Below are 19,399 nucleotides of genomic sequence, written 5' to 3' on the forward strand. Positions count from 1 at the left end.
ATGGAGAGTTCTCCTTTCTCCTTCTCTGCCTCCCTCTTGTTTAGTGCGTGGGTTTGCTTGTGGCTTGCTGTGCACACTTAATTTCCAGTTGGCCATACTCTATTTCAACCCCCACATTAACTTACTACTCTTATTTCTTCATATGGGCCCAAAAAACTATACAACCCATATGGCTTAACACTATATTAGTCCAATGAATTGGACTACTTCCTCCAAGTAGGATTATAGGAAGGAACACCCCAACAATACGAGCACTTGTATAATTTGGATAATCCATAAATAATTTCAAATCTTGTGCACAATACGTCACTAGTTTCAAGTAAAATTCTTTACTCCAAATTCATAAATATAATTTCAGTTACAAAAAGAAAATAAACAAAGACTAAATAATCCAAAGTACAAACTATTGTCATAAAAAATCCCTAGTCTCCGTTTGTTTACGAGTTATAAATATAATTTTTTTTAAAAAATGCAACAAAGTGATACACTGTATCAATATTGAAAGGAAAAGCAATTAACACAAGTAAATTTAAGAGAGCAACATACATAGGCCATTGGCGTGTAAGTACGGCCAATGAACCTGCCAACACCAGGAGTTGAACGTACAAGCCGCCGGCCAAATTGGTCATCTGAGTACTTTGCATTGCCCGCCTATTTAATAATCAGACTTTACTATAGATTACACGATACGATTAATAAACTCTAATTGTGCTAATACAAGCTGATCGCGTACTTCAATAACTTGAACACATAGTCCATGCTTAAAAACACTTTCTGGTATATGTTATTAACAGGAGAGGATTGCAAAGATATTACAAAGTATTACACAGAAGATAAAAAAATGCGTATTAACCAAAACCAATGTTCATTTATCTAGATTAAACACGTACAAATGACAATCAATCAACAAAGGAAAGAATTGAATCCTAGTTACACCTAAAACTGAGAAATCATACTTTTTGACACTCTAATATTACTAACAACATGCTTAGAATCAAATTAAATTGAAAGTCTAATTGTGTACTAAGAATCAAGTTGAGCTTAAAATCTACTACTGTCAAGAAATGACAGCTTTCCAATGCTACTATATTTTGTCTTCCTGCTGCCACTTCAATCCCCTCATCCTAATTACTCCGACGTTGTTGCCATATCTTCCTCTGCTTCTGCTTCGCGCCTTGGCTGTGTTGGATCCGTGATGTTTCATATGTCCGGCGGCCACCACCAGAAGTTTCCTCAGTAGATATATTCACAAGATTCTGAGCATTCTCAGAAACTGCAGCTGTTTTACTGTCACTGTTAGCATATTCAGGCACAAGTTCTGTTATCAGTTGTTCCATACTCTGAGGAATTGATGCAGCATCTTCATCTGACAGGCCAAATTCTTCTTTGAACTTCTCTACGACTTGCAGAACTGTATTGGTTTCGAGTGAGAAATGAAACATAACCCTCTTACGACTATAATCTACGAAGTCCATGTGTATCAATTCGCGGTCCTTCACTCTTCCTTTTAATCCGAATTTCTTATTTCCTTTGTCATCATCAATCACCTTTTCTATTTCCCTTCCAGACTGCAGTACTGATCTTAGCCTCTGATCACTCGAGCCAGGAGGCGGGAATTCCACAATACTAGTTAGCCTCAGATTCGGAAGACTGCATCCTGTTAAATACGTGCTAGGGTCCTGATCCTCAACACTCAGTTCAAGAAATGGATCATTCAACAGTTCAATCGCAGTAGGTCGGACATCTGCACCTCCTATACACTTCTGAATGAACTCCTTAAGTTCTTTGTCAATCACTCTCTGTAGCTTGTCACGCGAGTCCCTCCATCTCCTCTCTACAGTATCCTTATACACCATCTGTAGTACACACATCCCAAACTCGTATATCTCAGACCGCGCATTTGCAACAACATCAGCATTATTGCTCTCAGTACTACTCCCCGGTTCAAGAACCATCGCGCTACATAAATCTCCAAGCTTAACTATGCCCGAATTTCCAATAACAAAGAAGTTTTCCGAGTAAAGACTACGAAGATAATTCGGCGGACTAAGACTGTGAAGATAAATCATCCCTCTAAGAATATGCCTACACCAGTTTTTAATTGGAGTAGTATCTTCAAATTTTCCAATCCAATGTTTTTTGGAATAATCTCTCAAATTCCCACAATAAATTTCAGTAATCATGTTAAGCGTTACTAAATCATTTTTAAAATCGACCCAACAATCGTAACACTTCATTACATTTTCATGCTCTAACTTATGTAACAGCTTAGCTTCTTCGTATAATATCTCGTGATTTTCAGTAGTTAACACTGTCTTACTCCAAGCAATATCTCTGCCAGTAACTCCATCAAATCCCTTATAGACTACTTTCGATTCGCTGCTCGGTTCTCTGATAAATTTGTTTCCTGATGATGGCTTTAGCCTTAGCACCGGTTGTACAATGATAATGTCATCGTACCTTGCGAATTGCCTTGTCGGGTTTCTCTCCACGATCTTGAGTTCGTCTACTTGTGAACTCGAAGCCGCCATTACTGCAGAGTACTAACTAAGAACAATAAAACAGACTAAAGAAAGATTTGTAATGGAATGAGGGTGATTTTTATTGATGATACTTTTGTTAGTTATGAAGTAAAAACAGAATATTTGATGAAATGATTTATAGCAGTAATGTAGATTGCTATTTATAAAAATAGTTTAGTGTTTAGATGTTACTTGTAACCAAGATATATTAAAAGTGATTAATCTTCAGTTTATCCGTTAGTAGTAGTTAGTTAAGTCGGTTATCAAGATCAAGAAACAGAATATGCCCTTTCTTGATTTTTAATTTTTAATTCTACCTTTCGTTAATGATTTTTTTAAATGAATTTATATTATTCCCTAATCATTAAAGTATTGGTGGATCTAATTAAACACATTTTTTTATCACATAATATTGTTAATTAGTACCATTTATTAGTGGTAGAAATATTATTAGCGGTTAACATATACTTACATTTCATCTAATCTTCCTTTTTGTTAGGTTCCAAAATATCTAAGTATACTTTTCGTCACATGAAATAGGTACGTTCTAGTTTATCTTACATTAAAGTTCTGATTTTATTGAAACATAAGTTTGATTGAGCCTAATTGCTTCAAGGACCAATGCGATCAATTAATAGTAAGTTTGACGCTTATTGAATGTTAGAGGAGTTGAGCGAGGTTGCATAAACAGTCAAGTTAGCCTCAACTAACCAACTCTTGAGACGATTAATAGTAGGTTAGACGCTTAACAGTAAGTTATAGAGTAACGAGATGAGAGGATTGAAAAGTAAAGAAATTGTACATGGAGCGAAGATACTATTATAAAGAAAGAAAAACAAATTGCAATTGTCTCAAATTTATTAAAATCTTAAAACTAACACACCAATGTTCATACATCTAAATCACACTTATTGACACACTATCACTAACATACCTAGATTTATTCAGAAAATTTATGTACTATGACATAAACCAAAGTCTAATTTTGCACTAAACAATCAAACTGATGAGTCTAAAATTTACTTTTCATTGTGTCTTCCTGTTGCCACTTCCCTCATCGTAATTACTCCGATCAGAACCTTGGGATTTCTGCTGCCATCAGTCAGGCTTCTTCAAAAGAAAGATCTATGTTACTGTCGTCGATATCACCCTCAGAGTTTGCAGCAGCTGCGTTACTGTTGTTGATTACATTACCATCAGCCTCACGTACTTGTTCTTCAATAACAACATTAATCTCGAGAGGTTCACTAATATTATCTTCTTGAGGCTCATCAAGTCGCGGACCTCCTAGTCCTATGTTGGCTATGTAGAACCTCAGTCGTTCCAGAGTATGAGACATCAATTCGACGTCTGCACCAGTATTAACTTCTGCTGTGATTACATCCATCATATAAGGAACTGTATCAGTTCTGAGCGAGAACACAAAATTAGTATTCTTAACTTCAGTAGTCCTCAAGGTCACTGCCATCAGTTCTCTGTCTATCCTCTCTCCCAGTAATGTGAATCTCCTATGTTCTGTATCGAATTCTGTTGCAGACCGCGGTTGTAATACAGGCTGAGCTCTCGGGGGGCTAGTAGCTGGTACTGGTGTATAGCCAGAAGGCGCAGTCCTCGGTAACAGAAACGGATCATTCAGGAGTTGAGTTATTGTAGGTCTGATATCTGCAGGATACACACACTTCTGAATGAAGTTCCTAAGCTGTCGGTCTTGTATTCTGTTTAATAGGCTAAAATCCATTGTACGCAATCTTTCGTCTCTCAACATCTGTAGTACGCACAACCCAAGACAGTATACCTCAGATCGCGCTATCATACGAGCATCATCATTCTCTGGACTAGTCAGTACAAGAGTCTCTGCGGCATTCAAATCTCCTAGCTTAATCGTGCCTGATTTACCAACAACAAAGATGTTTTCGCACTTGAGATTATTGTGAATAATCGGTATATTTTGACTGTGAAGAAAATCGAGCCCTGTCAGAATCTGTCGACACCATTTCTTGATTGCTGGATTATTTTCTTTAACCTTATGTTTCTGAGTGTAGTCCCTCAAATTCCCAGAATAAAGCTCAGTAATCATGTTAAACTCAACTTTGGTATCTAATTCGATTTTCCTTTCGACCCAAAAATAATAGAAGCATTTGATTATATTATCATGGTCAGAATTCCTCAACAACTCAGCTTCTGTAATCAAAGTATCAAGATTATTAGTTCTTAGAAATTTCTTACACCAAGCAACTTCTCTGCCATTAGTCTTATCATATCCCAAACAAACTTCTTTAAGATCTCCCTGATCAATGCGCTTACTGTACCTTGAGTATTGCCCTGTCGGATCTGTCTCCGTAACCGTATAATCGTGTCCTCCTCGTGAGCGCGAAGCCGCCATTACTAGTTAATAACAACAGCAAAACAGAACTGAAGAAAGATTTGCAATGGAATCAAGCTAATTTTCGTTGGGTTATTAGGAGAAAAAACAGAATGCTTGAAATAATGGGTTGATGATGAAATGAATTAGAATAGTGGTGTAAAAGGGTATTTATAATGGTAAGTGTTTGGTTGTTACTTATAATCAAACCATACATTTTTATATATAAACCGATTAATCTTCAATATATCCATTTGTTGTAGTTAGTTAAGTTAGTTATCAAGAACAAGAATTAGAAAATGCACTTTCTTGATTTTTTATTTTTTTTTTGTAAAAAAAAAATTCAATAATTTGGCCTTTTAATTTTATTTAAGAGATATTTCTTATCCTTTTTCTTAAAAGTGATTAGTAACTACCAGTAACAAAAATCGTTTTTTGGTGAACACTTATACAATGATTGAATGATTATTATTGTTTAGTCAGAATCATTAGAGAGAAATCTTATTTAACACTCAATTTATTTTCAAATTATGATATAAAATTTCTTTAGTTTGTCCATTAATCAAGATGGAAATGGCTGAGATGAGCCGATGGACTGATTTTTTTTTATTTCATTATTTTTTTTTTTAAGAAAATAGCCTTAAAAGGTGGGATTATTTCCAGATTTTTTTATAATTCGGACCATTTGAGAAGACTTCCAAAAGGTGGGATTATTTTGTAAATTTTTCCTTGTTTTTTTCCCCAAAAGCATGGTTAGTTACTCATCATGTCACCTTAGGCCATATTCTTGTTATTTGAAGAAAATAATTTTACGTCAAAATAATTTAAGTTTAGTAAATATCAAGTCATTTAATGTATATTACAAAACACAATAATTTAAATTTAATCACGTATTAAAACCAAACTTATGCACCATTAAATCCAATCAATTCAATTGATTACGTATTATATAATCAAATTCATTTGTAGAGTTGTGTGTTGCAACTTAAAATACATTAGATTATCGAATTATATATTAGATTGACGTTATTATACTCAAGATGACATGACACAACATAACTCGACTCGACTAAATTGGTCCTATTAACTTCATCCGGCTCAAGTTGAGCACTTTAATCAAAGGATTCTACTCAACCAACTCAAATTGCTCACACTAACTTGATCCCGCTCAAGTTGAACGCTTTATTGAAAGAATTATAGTGACATAAATTTATAGCCCGTGCTTAGTGAAGAGATGAAAGGATTAAAAAGTTAAAAAAAAAAAAAAAAAAGGACATAGAAGCTACTAATTATAAAGAAAGAAAAACAAATTGCAGAGTTTCTGCTTTTATTAAAATCTTATAACTAACACATACACCAATGTTCATACGTCTAAATCACACAATTACAATGAAAATTGTTGGAACAACAAGTGTGTAGTGTGTGAATTTTGTGAAAAAACTCAAAGTCCCACATTGGTGGGAAATGAGAGTTTTACTCTCTTTATAATATAGAGAGTGGGCTAAAGGGGTGTGGCCCTTGGGCTACCCACATTTTGTGGAGAGGAAGGACCTATATGGTAAACCATCTATCACACGCGTCGAACCGGGCCGGGCTGGGCTGGGTCGGGTTTGGGTTCGGGTTCAATTCCTTGCTTAACGGATGAACATTTTAAATACACAGAAAACAACACTTTGCAAAATATATTTTCTCTTTCTCTCAAAACAATCGAGCAGTTTCTTTCAGATTTTCTGGTGTTTCGTTGTCCGGTGGTTCGGTGCAAAACCGCCGGTATTTTATATACTTGACAGACTGTTTTATCCTGGGGGGCATCCGGTTTGGTACGAGCTGCTTGCACAAGTTTGAGGCAGTGCCGCGAATGTTCTAAAGAGAGCGACTCAGTCTTATTCTCGGTAACATTGTTTTTCTGTTTTTGTTCCCGCGTTCAATTTATAACAAAAATTAATCAAGAAACGAAACAATTAAATCCCAGTTGGACCTAAAACTGAGAAATCATACTTATTGCCACACTAAGTATCACTAACATACCTAGATTTATTCAGAACATTTATGACATAAACGAAAGTCTAATTTTGTACTAAACAATCAAACTGATAAGCAAAGAAATAAGCTACTGACATGCCAAGATATAACAGATTTCTGAAGCAACTATATTCTGTCTTCCTGTTGCTACTTCCCTCATCTTATGTGCACCAATCAGACAATTCACCCTGCTTGCTGTTCCTGATTCTGCTGCTCCGCAGCTATCCGAAGAGATGAAGCACTGCCTGATATTACAACAGTTCTCCTTTCATGTAAGCCATATTGAGACACAAAAACTGTTAAAAGCTGTCCCATACCATCAGAAATTGATGCGGTTTCATCATCAGATAGGTCAAGATGTTCTTTCAAACTTTCCATGACGCGTAGAACTCTATTAAGCCCAAGTGAGAAACTAAACTGATGGCGAAGGTTTCTCATTTTCAATGTCATATGTATCAACCCATTATCATCTGATCTTCCTTTAAGAATGTACCTCTGACGTTCTCCGCCGATTTCCGTTGCAGACAACATCGGTAATGAACCACTACGACCTCCTCTTATAGCATAGCTTGGTGCAATAGTTCTTCAAGTGTCGGCTGTGTATCTCCTGGCAGGAAGCAACTTTTTATGAAATTCTTGCATTGTTTGTCTATGATCAGTTTACCCCTCAAACTTTTGGTCACCATCTGAAGGACGCATTGTCCAAATCGTTGTATCTCTTCTTGCATTGCCCTACCAGCTGCATCAGTTGCAGGATCACCTGCTTCCATCTCCATCTGTAACAAAGCTTCTGTAGTTATGAACGTTGCATCACTCAGATCTCCAATCTTAACTGTTCCAGATTCTCCAACAACATATAAGTTTTCGATCCTAAGATTATTCTGAATGACAAGAATATGTTGCTCATGAAGATACAAAAGAGCTTCAATAATTTGTAAACTCCAATTTTGTATTACAGCTAATGATGTACCACTGAAATTTGTATGATTTTCAATAAAATCACTCAGATTTCCAGAGTAGTTTTCTGTAATTTGGTCTAATGTATTTGTTTCTTGATTATCCCAAGAGTAGTAACATTTCAATACATTTGAATGATTTAAACGCATCAGATATGCTTCTTTTTCAGCAACGATCATTCCTTTCAATCTCTTAATCCAAGCCACTTCTTTCCCATTAGGTCTATCATATCCTTTGAATACTGATTTTGATGAAGATTCTTCGATCAGATTTTTATATCTTGTGTAATCCCCTGAAGGATCTGTCTCCTCAACCGTATAATCGTCGTCTCCTCCGCTTGAACTCGAACCCGCCATTACTAGTTAATAACAGCAAAACAGAACTAAAGAAAGATTTGTAATGGAATCAAGCTAATGAAGTTGATTTCTATAGATGGATGGAATTTTTGTTGGATTCTTAGGAGAAAAGACACAATGTTTGAAATAATGGGTTGAAGATGAAATGAATTAGAAATTTAGAATGGTATTTATAATGGCAAGTGTTTGGGTTGTTATATCCAAACTGACTAATCTTCAGTTGTAGTAGTTAGTTAAGTCAGTTATCAAGATCAAGATTTAGAAAATGCCCTTTCTTGATTTTTTTTTCTTTTTTTTTTTATTTATAAAAAAAATTCTTTAATTTGCCCTCTATTCAATTTTTTATTTTATTTTATTTTATTTTTTATTTAAGAGATATTTCTTCTCCTATTTCTTTAAAGTGATTAGTAACTACGAGTAACAAAAATCAATTTTAGGTGTACACTTATACTAGGATTATTACTGTTTAATAAGAATCATTAGAGAGAAATCTTAATAAGCACCCAATTTATTTTCAAAATCTTTAATTTGTCCATTATTCAAGAATATTTTTTTACTATTTAATATAAATAGTGTTCATATTTCCACATTTTGTTGATGACGGGTATAATTATCATTAAATGATTGAAGCGTTACATCGATAGGAATGATTTTAATATTTTACTCCAACCTAAGTAAGCCGGTTCAACTAAATATTAGTGGGTCTAGTTAAACACATTTGTTTTAAGTTAAGGTGGCTCTACGCTCTACTCGTAGTAGTAGTCTAAAGTGATGGGGGTAGAAATATTATTAGCAGTTCGCATATTGTTCATTAGTCCTAGTAGGAGAAAAAAAAAAAAAGAATGTTTGAAATAATGGGTTGAAGATGAAATGAATTAGAATGGTAGTGTACAAGGGTATTCATAATAGTTAGTGTTGGTTCGTTGTTACTTATAATTAAACTATTTTATATATAAACCGATTAATCTTAATTATCCATTTGTCGTAGTTAGTTAAGTCAGTTATCAAGATCAAAAATTAGAAAAAAAAAAAAACCCTTTCTTAATTTTTAATTTACCCTTTTTTCAATAAAGATTATTTATGTTTTTATTTAAGAGATAGATATTTCTTATTAGTGATTAGTACTCCCTCCGTCCCTTAATACAAAACCTCATTTTCTGTTTGGGTAAACTAAAATACAATGTCTCTTTGTTAAGCCCTATATTAGTGTCTAGTTATCAGGCCTATGTGTTGAGCCCTAATCAGAGTTATATATATACTTGTTCATACTCTAATAGAAAATATACGACATTATTCTCTCTATTCTCTCTAAACTTAACATGGTATCGGAGCCACTATATTCTAAACCCTAAAATTAATACTATTGACCCTGAAAATCTGATTTTTTTTTTCCTATCTCTACTCTATTTGCTATTGTTCTATAATCTCTACTTTATTTGTTCGATTGTTTGATTGATTTGCAATGGATGTTGGCAAGATCGATCCCTCTTCCCCTTTCTATCTTGGCGCCGGAGATCAACCCGGCAACACCATAACCCACGTGCTATTGAAGGGCGAGAATTATCTAGCTTGGTCTCAGGCGATTACCTTGGCTTTGAAATCTAGGAGAAAATTCGGCTTTGTGGATGGAACCATCTCCAAATCGACTGACGCAAGCAAGTTGTTGGATTGGGAGACCGTGAATTCGATGTTGGTGTGCTGGATTCTGCGTTCAATTGATCCTAAGCTTGCGACTTCAATCCCGTACTTTGAGGAGGCGAAGAAATTATGGGATTGCTTGGAGCAACGGTTCTGTGTTGCTAGTGGTCCTCGTCTCCAGCAATTGAGGGCTTCAATTACGAGCTGCAAACAATTGAAATCAATGCTTGTGGAAGACTACTATACTACTCTAATGGGGTTCTTCGATGACCTTCTTCGTCTCAAGCCCCCTCATGGCTGTGAATGTGGCCATTGCACGTGTAATGTCGCTGCAAAGTACGAATTGGACAGGGAAGAGGAGAAATGGCATCAGTTCTTGATTGGTATTGATGATGACAAGTACGATGTGGTGCGTACGAACCTCCTCTCGGAACAGCCACTAACCACGCTTGACCGTGCTTACCAGGCGTTTCTCTAGGAGGAGCGTTCCCGTGGTATAGCTCTGGGTAATAATCAATCAGAGAAGGTTGAGGCGCACGTTTTTGCTTTACCCTCCGATCGCCGGCCTTCTCAGTCTACCTCTCGCGGTGGTGGCTATGTCGATAAGTCAAAACTTTATTACACTCACTGCAAACGGACGGGTCATGACAATTCGGGATGCTTCATTCTCCATGGCTATCCCACTTGGTGGCTCGAGAAATATGGGAAGAAAGGGGGGGGGGGGGGTGGGGGGGCTCCTCTCTCGGCGCAGCAAGGAACTTAAGCCGTGCCCAGCAGGTCGGTTTCTTCCTTCCCTTCTTCGTCTGCTGCTATTACTTTGTCTGTGTCTGATCATAGCAAGCCCACGGCTCGTGCTAATGCCGTGGGGGCGTTTCGCTAGTTGCTGCCTCCCCTCTGCCTTCCCAGGAAACTCTTTCAGCTTTATCGGAGCTACAACCCAAGCATGTTCGTCTTCTTTTGACAATTGTTAATAATCGTCAACAAGACAAGATGACGGGTGAGTATTTCTCTTTATCATGGATCATCGACACCGGCGCCTCTCATCACGTTACGGGTGATGAATTATGTTTACTGGATGTGCACTTTATTTCTCCTTGCCCTGTCGGGCTACCGAATGGTGCTCAAGCAATAGCTACAAAGGAACGACGCGTGTGTTTGGATAACGGAATTATACTTGAGAACGTTTTATTCGTTCCCCAATTAAATTGCAATTTAATTTTCGTGTCTAGAATGATCGATAATTCACATTGTACTGTACAATTCACTAACTCTTTATGTGCTATACAGGTCGGGGAGCCTGATTGGAGACGGTGAACGAATAGATGGACTCTACTATTTCCGACGACTTCCTAAAGTATGTGCGGTGACAAATTCGGAGGTATCTGCGTTCGAGTTATGGCATCGACGTATGGGTCATCCGTCGAATAAAATTGTCAAGTTAGTTCCTGCTATTAGTACTAGTTTTGGTAGCAAATCATTGAATAAAGCATGTGAAATTTGTCCACAAGCTAAACAATCACGGGATAGTTTCCCTAATAGTGACAGTAGGGCTAGTCGTATTTTTGAAATAATACATTGTGACTTGTGGGGGTCATATAAGACACCCTCTACTTGTGGTGCTCACTATTTTTTTTACTATTGTTAATGATTTTTCGAGAGGTGTTTAGGTTTATTTATTGAATCTCTTCCTTTTGCTCTTTTTTTGCTATGGTTAAATGTCAATTTGATGCTCATGTAAAATGTGTACGGAGTGATAATGGTACGGAGTTCAAACCCATGCTTCCATATTTTAATGAAAATGGCATCCTGTTTCAAACCTCTTGTGTGCCACCACCACAACAAAATGGTCGGGTTGAGCGTAAGCATCAGCATATTTTAAATGTGAGTCGGGCATTGATGTTTTAAGGAAATTTGCCAATTGATTTTTGGGGTGAATATGTTCTTGACTTCTTGGAGCAGTTTATTTGATTAATCGTACTCCCTCCCATTTACTAGCTGATAAAACTCCGTATGAAATTTTTTTTGGCACCGCCTCTAATTTTGATGAATTGTGTGTTTTTGGGTGCCTAACCAAAAAGCAAAGGGCGAAAAATTTGCCTCTAGAAGTAGGAAGTGCGTGTTTGTGGGGTACCCTCATGGCAAGAAGGGTTGGAAGTTGTATGATCTAGAAATAGGTGACATATTTGTCTCACGTGATGTTAAATTCTATGAAAATGAATTTCCGTATGTGCATAAGAGTGATTCACCTAATACTAGTGTGCGTCCCGAAGGCATGCCAACCGACAATGTTGGGGTGGATCTTAACTTTCTGGATGACTTAGAGCACATCTTAGAGGTTAGTGAGGACTCTCATGTGCCCGACAGTCCGACCAGCCCTCCTGCTCATGCTGTGGAGCACACAGCTACGACTGCTCCTCACGATAGACCATCCAACGACCCACCTGCAGCCTCTTCTGCTACTTCCTCTGTTTCGGCTGCAACCTCGGACAGCAGCCCCACGGCTGTTCAGCATTCTTCATCCCCTACCTCTACGGCTATGGGCCGTGGTCATAGGGAGAGACATCCTCCGAGTTGGCACCGTGATTATGTCGCACATACTGTATCTCTTCTGAGTTCATCTATCCCTACCAGTTCATCGTCTACTCCATGCTCCTCAGGCACTCCTTATCCCTTAGCACACTTTGTGAATTGTAATAATTTTTCCTTGCGGCACCGTGTGTTTATTGCAACTGTTGATACATTGGTTGAGCCTTGAAACTTCAATGAGGCAATGAAGTATGAGGGGTGGCGAGAGGCTATGCAAAAAGAAATAACTGCTCTTGAAAAGAATGAGACATGGGTGCTAGAAAAATTACCTCCGGGTAAGAAAGCTCTTGGTTACCGATGGGTATACAAGGTCAAGCTTAACTCAGACGACACACTTGAAAGGTTGAAGGCTCGTCTCGTTATATTTGGTAATCATCAGGTTGAATGTATCGATTATAACGAGACTTTTGCTCCCGTTGCTAAAATGGTCACTGTTCGTGTTTTTCTTGCTGTTGCTGCTGCGAAAAATTGGGAGTTATACCAAATGGATGTCCATAATGCTTTCTTGCACAGTGACCTTGATGAGGAGGTTTATATGAAGCCCCCCTAGTTTATATGGCACTCAATCTGGCTTGGTGTGTCGTCTTCGGAAGTCCCTGTATGGTCTACGCCAAGCACCTCGATGTTGGTTCTCTAAATTGGCCAATTCTCTAAAAAGGTACGGATTTTTGCAATAGTACTCTGATTATTCGTTATTTACTCTGAATAATGGGGCTATTCATCTGAGTGTTTTTGTGTATGTTGATGATTTAATAATTTCGGGCAATGACTCTTCCGCAATCTCGACATTTAAATCATATTTGAGTGACTGTTTTCATATGAAAGATTTGGGTGTGTTAAAGTACTTTCTTGGTATTGAAGTTGCTCGGAGCCCGGAAGGAATATTTTTATGTCAACGGAAGTATAATCTTGATATTATTTCAGATTCCGGTTAATTAGGGGCACGTCCGACAGGTACTCCTATTGAACAAAATCATACTCTGGCAAAATCTGACACTCCTCTTATTGCTGATTCGGAAAGGTATCGTCGTCTTGTGGGTCGTCTGAAACCTGTCTTTTACTAGACCTGATCTTGCTTACACAGTACATATCTTATCACAATTTATGCAACAACCTCGTCAAGAACATTGGGAGGCCGCTATTCGTACGGTCCGTTACTTAAAAGGGTGTTCGGGTCAAGGAATCCTATTAAGCTCAGATTGCAATTTACATGTGACAAGTTGGTGTGACTCGGATTGGGCTAGTTGTCCTTTGACAAGACGATCGATTTCTGGTTGGTTGGTGTTTCTTGGTGGTTCTCCTATTTCTTGGAAGACTAAGAAGTAACATACTGTTTCTAAGTCTTCCGCAGAGGCAGAATATCGTTCGATGTCTAATATAACAGATGAGTTATAATGGTTGAAGGCATTGCTTGACAGTTTGGGAGTATCGCATCCTCGTGCAATGAGCTTGTTTTGTGATAGTCAATCAGCGCTATATATTGCGCATAATCCTGAATTCCACGAACGTACTAAGCATATTGAGATAGATTGTCATTATGTTAGGGATGCAATTCAGGAAGGGATTATTAGTCCGTCATACGTCAAGACGACTGAACAACTCGCGGATATATTCACTAAGGCCTTAGGCAAGAATCAATTTTTGTATTTACTTGGCAAGTTGGGCATTTGTGACTTACATGCTCCAACTTGAGGGGGAGTGTTAAGCCCTATATTAGTGTCTAGTTATCGGGCCAATGTGTTGAGCCCTAATCAGAGTTGTATATATACTTGTTTATACTCTAATAGAAAATATACGACATTATTCTCTCTAAACTTAACACTCTTTCTATTTAAAGGTTGTATTTTTTGACATTATTACCCTCTTTTTGATGAGTTGTCATTTTTTTCCTTTACTTTTTTGTATTTTTAACATCAATTTTCAACACTTTCTCTCTCTATCTCTTCAATTATTCTAAACTACTTTTTCTTTCTCTCTATCTCTCTCTAACCCCACATGCACATATGTACTTTCAATCATTAGTTTTAAGGAATTTACAACTTTCTTAATTAGCGCGCAAAAACCAAAAAAAAGGCTTTGTATTAGGAGACGGAGGGAGTAATAACCAACAAAAATGTCTTTTGGTGAACAATTATACGACCATTATTATTTTTATATTTTAATCATAATCATTATTAGAGAAAAAGCTTATAAAACACTCTAATTATTTTCAAATTATAATATAAATTTCTTTAATTTGTCCATTAATTAAGAAATTTTTTGGTGTTCATAATTCCATATTTTGAGATAATGAGTTGAAAATGAAACGAATTAGAATGGTAGTGTACAAGGGTATTTATAATGGTTAGTGTCTGGGTTTTTACTAATATCCAAACCATAATATAAACCAGTCGATTAATCTTCAGTTTATCCGGTTGTTGTAGTTTGTTAAGTCAATTATCAAGATCAAGAAATAGAAAATGCCCTTTCTTTATTTTTATTTTAAAAAAAATCTTTAATTTGCCCTTTAATCAAGATCATTTCTTTTGTTTTGTTTAACAGTTTTTATTAAAATGACTATAACCTCTCGTCTAAAATAGAAGGTGAGTCATTAGTGGAAATAACGTCGAGACGATAATGTCACTCTAAATGCTACGAAAAACTGAAGGAAATAAATTAGTATAAATTGAGAAAAATCTCAATAAATGAACATAGAAAACTTTAATTTCCATGAGGCAGAACAACCTTAAATCTGACTATCCTAAAAAGAGAAGGTCTAAAGATTATAGAAGGAAGTCTATAAAACTGTTAAGAAACAAACTAAACACTGTGCTCTCAGCCCAGACTCAACAGAACCTACTCTTCACTTTTAAATAACATTTAGGTCCCACAATCAGTGGCGAGTAACTAGCAGTTCTCCCAAAGCAAGATAAGGAAATCACATAGCAAGAATCAAGACAAGGTAAGAAAAAAAAAAGACATATAAGAACAAAGTCACAAGACATGAACCGAAAGAAAAAAAGATGAGAAAGAAACTATTTAACAGAAACTATGGTAAATTAGTAAATTAGAACATGAAAACATATTAAAATAATTATTAAAGTTCATACAATTCAAATAAACAAAACATGTTAAGCAATTTAAAAATATAATTTATATCATAGAAAAATAATCTGACTAAAGTAGGATCAAACACTAGTCCACTTTCTAAGGTTTTTCAGGTAAACCTCTAATCAACTCACAGGAGACTATGGCTAAGAATGGTCAAATATGGTTTTACATCTCTGAACCTCCAAGACGACAACAATTAACCATGCAGCCCAAGTAGGTAGCATGTTCTAACCATCTTATAAATCGTAGCCCAATGGCTCCTATCTTATAATCAACAAAGGATATGATAAAATAATAAATTTCAAATCAATAATTATTAATGATCAACAGAGATGCCACATATGGTTTTACACTAAAAAATTATCAAATCAATCACCACAGCATTCATAGGTCTAGATAGTATGTTACCAACACCTTGAGACGTCTTTTAATCGAAAATATGCACACTATACATATACATATACATGTTGTCCAAATTTTACAAGTTATAAATACATACTTTTAAAATTCACAACTCTTAGGATATTGATCTAATAATTACCAAACTTGTACAACTAACCCCTAACACCATTCCCATTATAATTAAACAATAATTAGAGCAAATTTAGAAGATTTGTATTCTCCACCATATATTAACCTTCTAAATTATAGTTTACTAGAGTGTAACTTTGCTCATGCACGGGATATATGTGGTATGTATGTTTAAGGAAAAAAAAAGTAGAAGTAAAAGTTAGTAAAGAGTGGTTATTGGTTTTTTTTTTTTTAATTAAGTGATGTGAAGTTATGAGTAAAAAGGGTGGTTATTGGTTATTAAAAAAAACATAGAAGGACTAGATTTTAATTTAGTGATATGGGTAGTTATGAGTAAAAAAAGGTGGTTATTAGTTATTATTTCTTTTCACAAAAAAAAAAATAAAAAAAGAAAAAAAAATAGAAGGCCTTAAATTGCAAGGATGGGAAATTGGAGTGCTGTGAATAAAAGTTGGAAAAACAACTCTTAAATTATATATAAGATTCTCAATAATTAAAAGGTTTCAAAAATATTGTGTAACTATTATAAGTAAATAGAACACGAAATAAAATGAATACAATTATTATAAAGATAATATAATAAGATTAGAAATAATATATTATTATAGTTGTCTTATACAAATATTCCAAAAATATAAAAAATTGCTAAAAGGGGAGGGGGAGTTTTGGAGGGAAAAAACAGCACCGCGAAGTAACACATGTTCATTCATGGTGTTTATTCTTTTTTTTTTTTTTTTTTTTTTTTGAAGCCAAACGAGCGAAATTATATTAAATCAAGCTCCACCAAAGTTTGTAGGCTTTGGGGGAAAGAACTCATTCAAACCCGTTCCGGAGAAGTACTAGTATCCCATCTAGCAACAAAATAGGCCACCATATTCCCAGCTCATTTAACATGATTACAAGAAAAGAAAGAGAAGTCATTACTCATTTTCAGCACATCCTCAAGGAGAAGAAAGATAGGAGTAGCACCTACTTGTCTCGTCTGAATTACTCGAACAACAACAACACATCACTTTCCAGAATAACCTTCTCAAAGCCCAACCTACGCACCAGCTCAACCCCGTACCTCATTGCACCAGCCTTAGCCATGTCAGGTGACCATAGTGACCATCAACACCCCACTGCAGTCTCAAATTACTGTCCCAAACTGAACTCCAACCCCCTCCACTATATGGGCATCAACATTTAATTTAACTGTCCCATTAGGGGGCAAAGACCATGAACTAGCTGAAGTACATGTTGTTCTCGGTCCCCCACCCTTTAGCTTCGCATTATATATCCCATAATCAAAAGAGAGTTGTACGAACCCCATAGCCATCCTTAAAGCGTTGATGTCCCTAGGCCCTTCAAAAATATGCTCATTGCGGCAGTGCCAAGCAGCCTAGCATAGCGACATGAAGACCCTCAGTTGTTCCTTACTTATCCTCTTTGCAAACCGACACAAAATGTCAGCAAAACTTGTCCTTGAACAAGCAAGAAGGAGGTCCCCAAAATCGATATAGCCCCAAATCTCTCTAGCATACTTGCACTCAAACATTGAGTGCATCACTGTTTCTGCGCTGCACCCACAGACTTTGCACTTGCTTGCCTCACCGATATGACGTCTAAAGAGAACATCACTAACAACTAGCTGACCCTTGCACGCACACCAAAAAAGATGGCTCAACTTTGGAGGTCCATTTAGGTTCCAAATCACACTCCAAATATCCTTTTCGGTTGTGCCATTAACAAGTTTCCATGATCTCAACACACCCAATCTTCCAAGCCAATAGCCACTCCTTACGGAATAGAAACCATTCGGATTAGGCCACCAATAATGACTGTCTCTAGGTAATTCTGGAGATATCGGAATATTCAATACAGCTTGTCTATCTTCATGAGAGAAGACCTCATTCAACACGTCAATGTTCCAGCCTCCACCTTCCATGTCAATAAGTTGTTCAACCCGAAGCTCTAAATTGTTGTCCGGTTTTGGAATAGGAACAAAATGAGTGCCCTGCCCGTACAACCATGCATCCTCCCACACTTTGATTGATGATCCATTCCCAACTCTCCACTTCAAACCATCAAGGAGAAGAGCTTTTGCGCCCCAAATGCTCCGCCAGCTATAGCTCGGATCATACCCCCTAGGAGCCTCCAAAAAACCAGATTTTTAAAGTATCTAGCCTTGAGGATACCATGAAGTACAAAATCCGTGTTATTATAAAGTCTCCATCCTTGCTTTGATAAGAGAGCTTGATTAAACACACGCAAATCCCTAAAACCCATTCCACCCATTAACTTTGAAAGACAAAGTGCCTCCCATTTTTGCCAGTGCATCTTTCTTTCCGACCCTTTTGAACCCCACCAAAACTTGGCCAAAATCGATTGAATTTCATCAATTAAGCCATCGGGAATTCTAAAAATACTCATCATATATGTGGGAATCGCTTGCGCTACAGCTTTGATCAGCACTTCTTTGCCCGGACGAGACAACAACTTTTCTTACCATCCTTGTAACTTCTTCAAGATTCTCTCCTTCAAAGTAGCAAAAATATCCTTTTTTGATCTCCTTATAATCGTTGGTAAGCCAAGGTATTTTTCATGCCTATTTACCTCCCTCACCCCGAGGGTATCAGTGATTTCCCTTCTCCGATCTGCCGACACACATTTACTAAAAGCTACCTCAGTTTTACTCAGATTCACACTCTAACTCGATGCCCTTTCATACACACTGATAATATCAACAATTTTAGAGCATTCATTCAATGTAGCTTTAGCAAATAAAATACTATCATCTGCAAAAAAATAGGTGAGAAATTTTTGGGGCCCCTCTACATATTCGAGCACCATGGATTATTTTCTCATTGGCCGTGCTTGAGAGTAACATAGAAAAAGTATCGGCACAAATCATAAATAAATAGGGAGAGATTGGATCACCTTGCCGTAGGCCCCGAGTAGGAACCACAGAGCCAGAAATCCCACCATTGTATTTAAAAGAGAAGGAGACACTATCCAAACATTGCATAATATGATCAATCCAAGACTGCGGGAATCCCATTTTTTGCATGACTCTCTCGAGGAAACACCACTCCACCCTATCATAAGCTTTATTCATGTCTAATTTCAAAGCCACTGATCCTTCCTTCCCTTCCCCTTTCCTCTTCATAGCATGAAATACCTCGAAAGAAATTAGTGCATTATCGGTTATAAGACGATTAAGCACAAAAGCACTTTGATTTGGAGAGATAACATAACCAAGCATATACTTCATTTTATTTTCCAGTGTTTTCGACACAATTTTATACAAAACATTGCATAAACTAATAGGTCTGAACTCCGACATCCTCATTGGA

At 36.7% G+C, this 19,399-nt stretch overlaps 3 protein-coding genes across 3 annotated transcripts; all 3 read right to left on the reverse strand.

The window, feature by feature from the left end:
• Positions 1-1,124: 1,124 nt before the first annotated feature.
• Positions 1,125-2,531, reverse strand: LOC110697541 (probable serine/threonine-protein kinase WNK11). Its single transcript, XM_021874909.1, has one exon. The coding sequence runs from the start codon at positions 2,529-2,531 to the stop codon at positions 1,125-1,127; it is 1,407 nt and encodes a 468-aa protein (XP_021730601.1).
• Positions 2,532-3,624: 1,093 nt separating this feature from the next.
• Positions 3,625-4,905, reverse strand: LOC110697546 (probable serine/threonine-protein kinase WNK5). The gene has a single exon (XM_021874915.1). It carries the CDS (start codon positions 4,903-4,905, stop codon positions 3,625-3,627), a length of 1,281 nt encoding a protein of 426 aa, XP_021730607.1.
• A 2,558-nt stretch (positions 4,906-7,463) lies between these two features.
• On the reverse strand, positions 7,464-8,219 carry LOC110697553 (serine/threonine-protein kinase WNK8-like). The gene has a single exon (XM_021874923.1). It carries the CDS (start codon positions 8,217-8,219, stop codon positions 7,464-7,466), a length of 756 nt encoding a protein of 251 aa, XP_021730615.1.
• Positions 8,220-19,399: the final 11,180 nt, after the last annotated feature.

Source organism: Chenopodium quinoa, unplaced genomic scaffold, assembly GCF_001683475.1.
Source record: "Chenopodium quinoa cultivar QQ74 unplaced genomic scaffold, ASM168347v1, whole genome shotgun sequence".
Taxonomy (NCBI): domain Eukaryota; kingdom Viridiplantae; phylum Streptophyta; class Magnoliopsida; order Caryophyllales; family Amaranthaceae; genus Chenopodium; species Chenopodium quinoa.

What these genes read in the sequence shown, in the direction of transcription:
- LOC110697541 (XM_021874909.1), bottom strand. Translation starts at nt 2,531, where the DNA reads ATGGCGGCTTCGAGTTCACAAGTAGACGAACTCAAGATCGTGGAGAGA.
- LOC110697553 (XM_021874923.1), bottom strand. Translation starts at nt 8,219, where the DNA reads ATGGCGGGTTCGAGTTCAAGCGGAGGAGACGACGATTATACGGTTGAG.
- LOC110697546 (XM_021874915.1), bottom strand. Translation starts at nt 4,905, where the DNA reads ATGGCGGCTTCGCGCTCACGAGGAGGACACGATTATACGGTTACGGAG.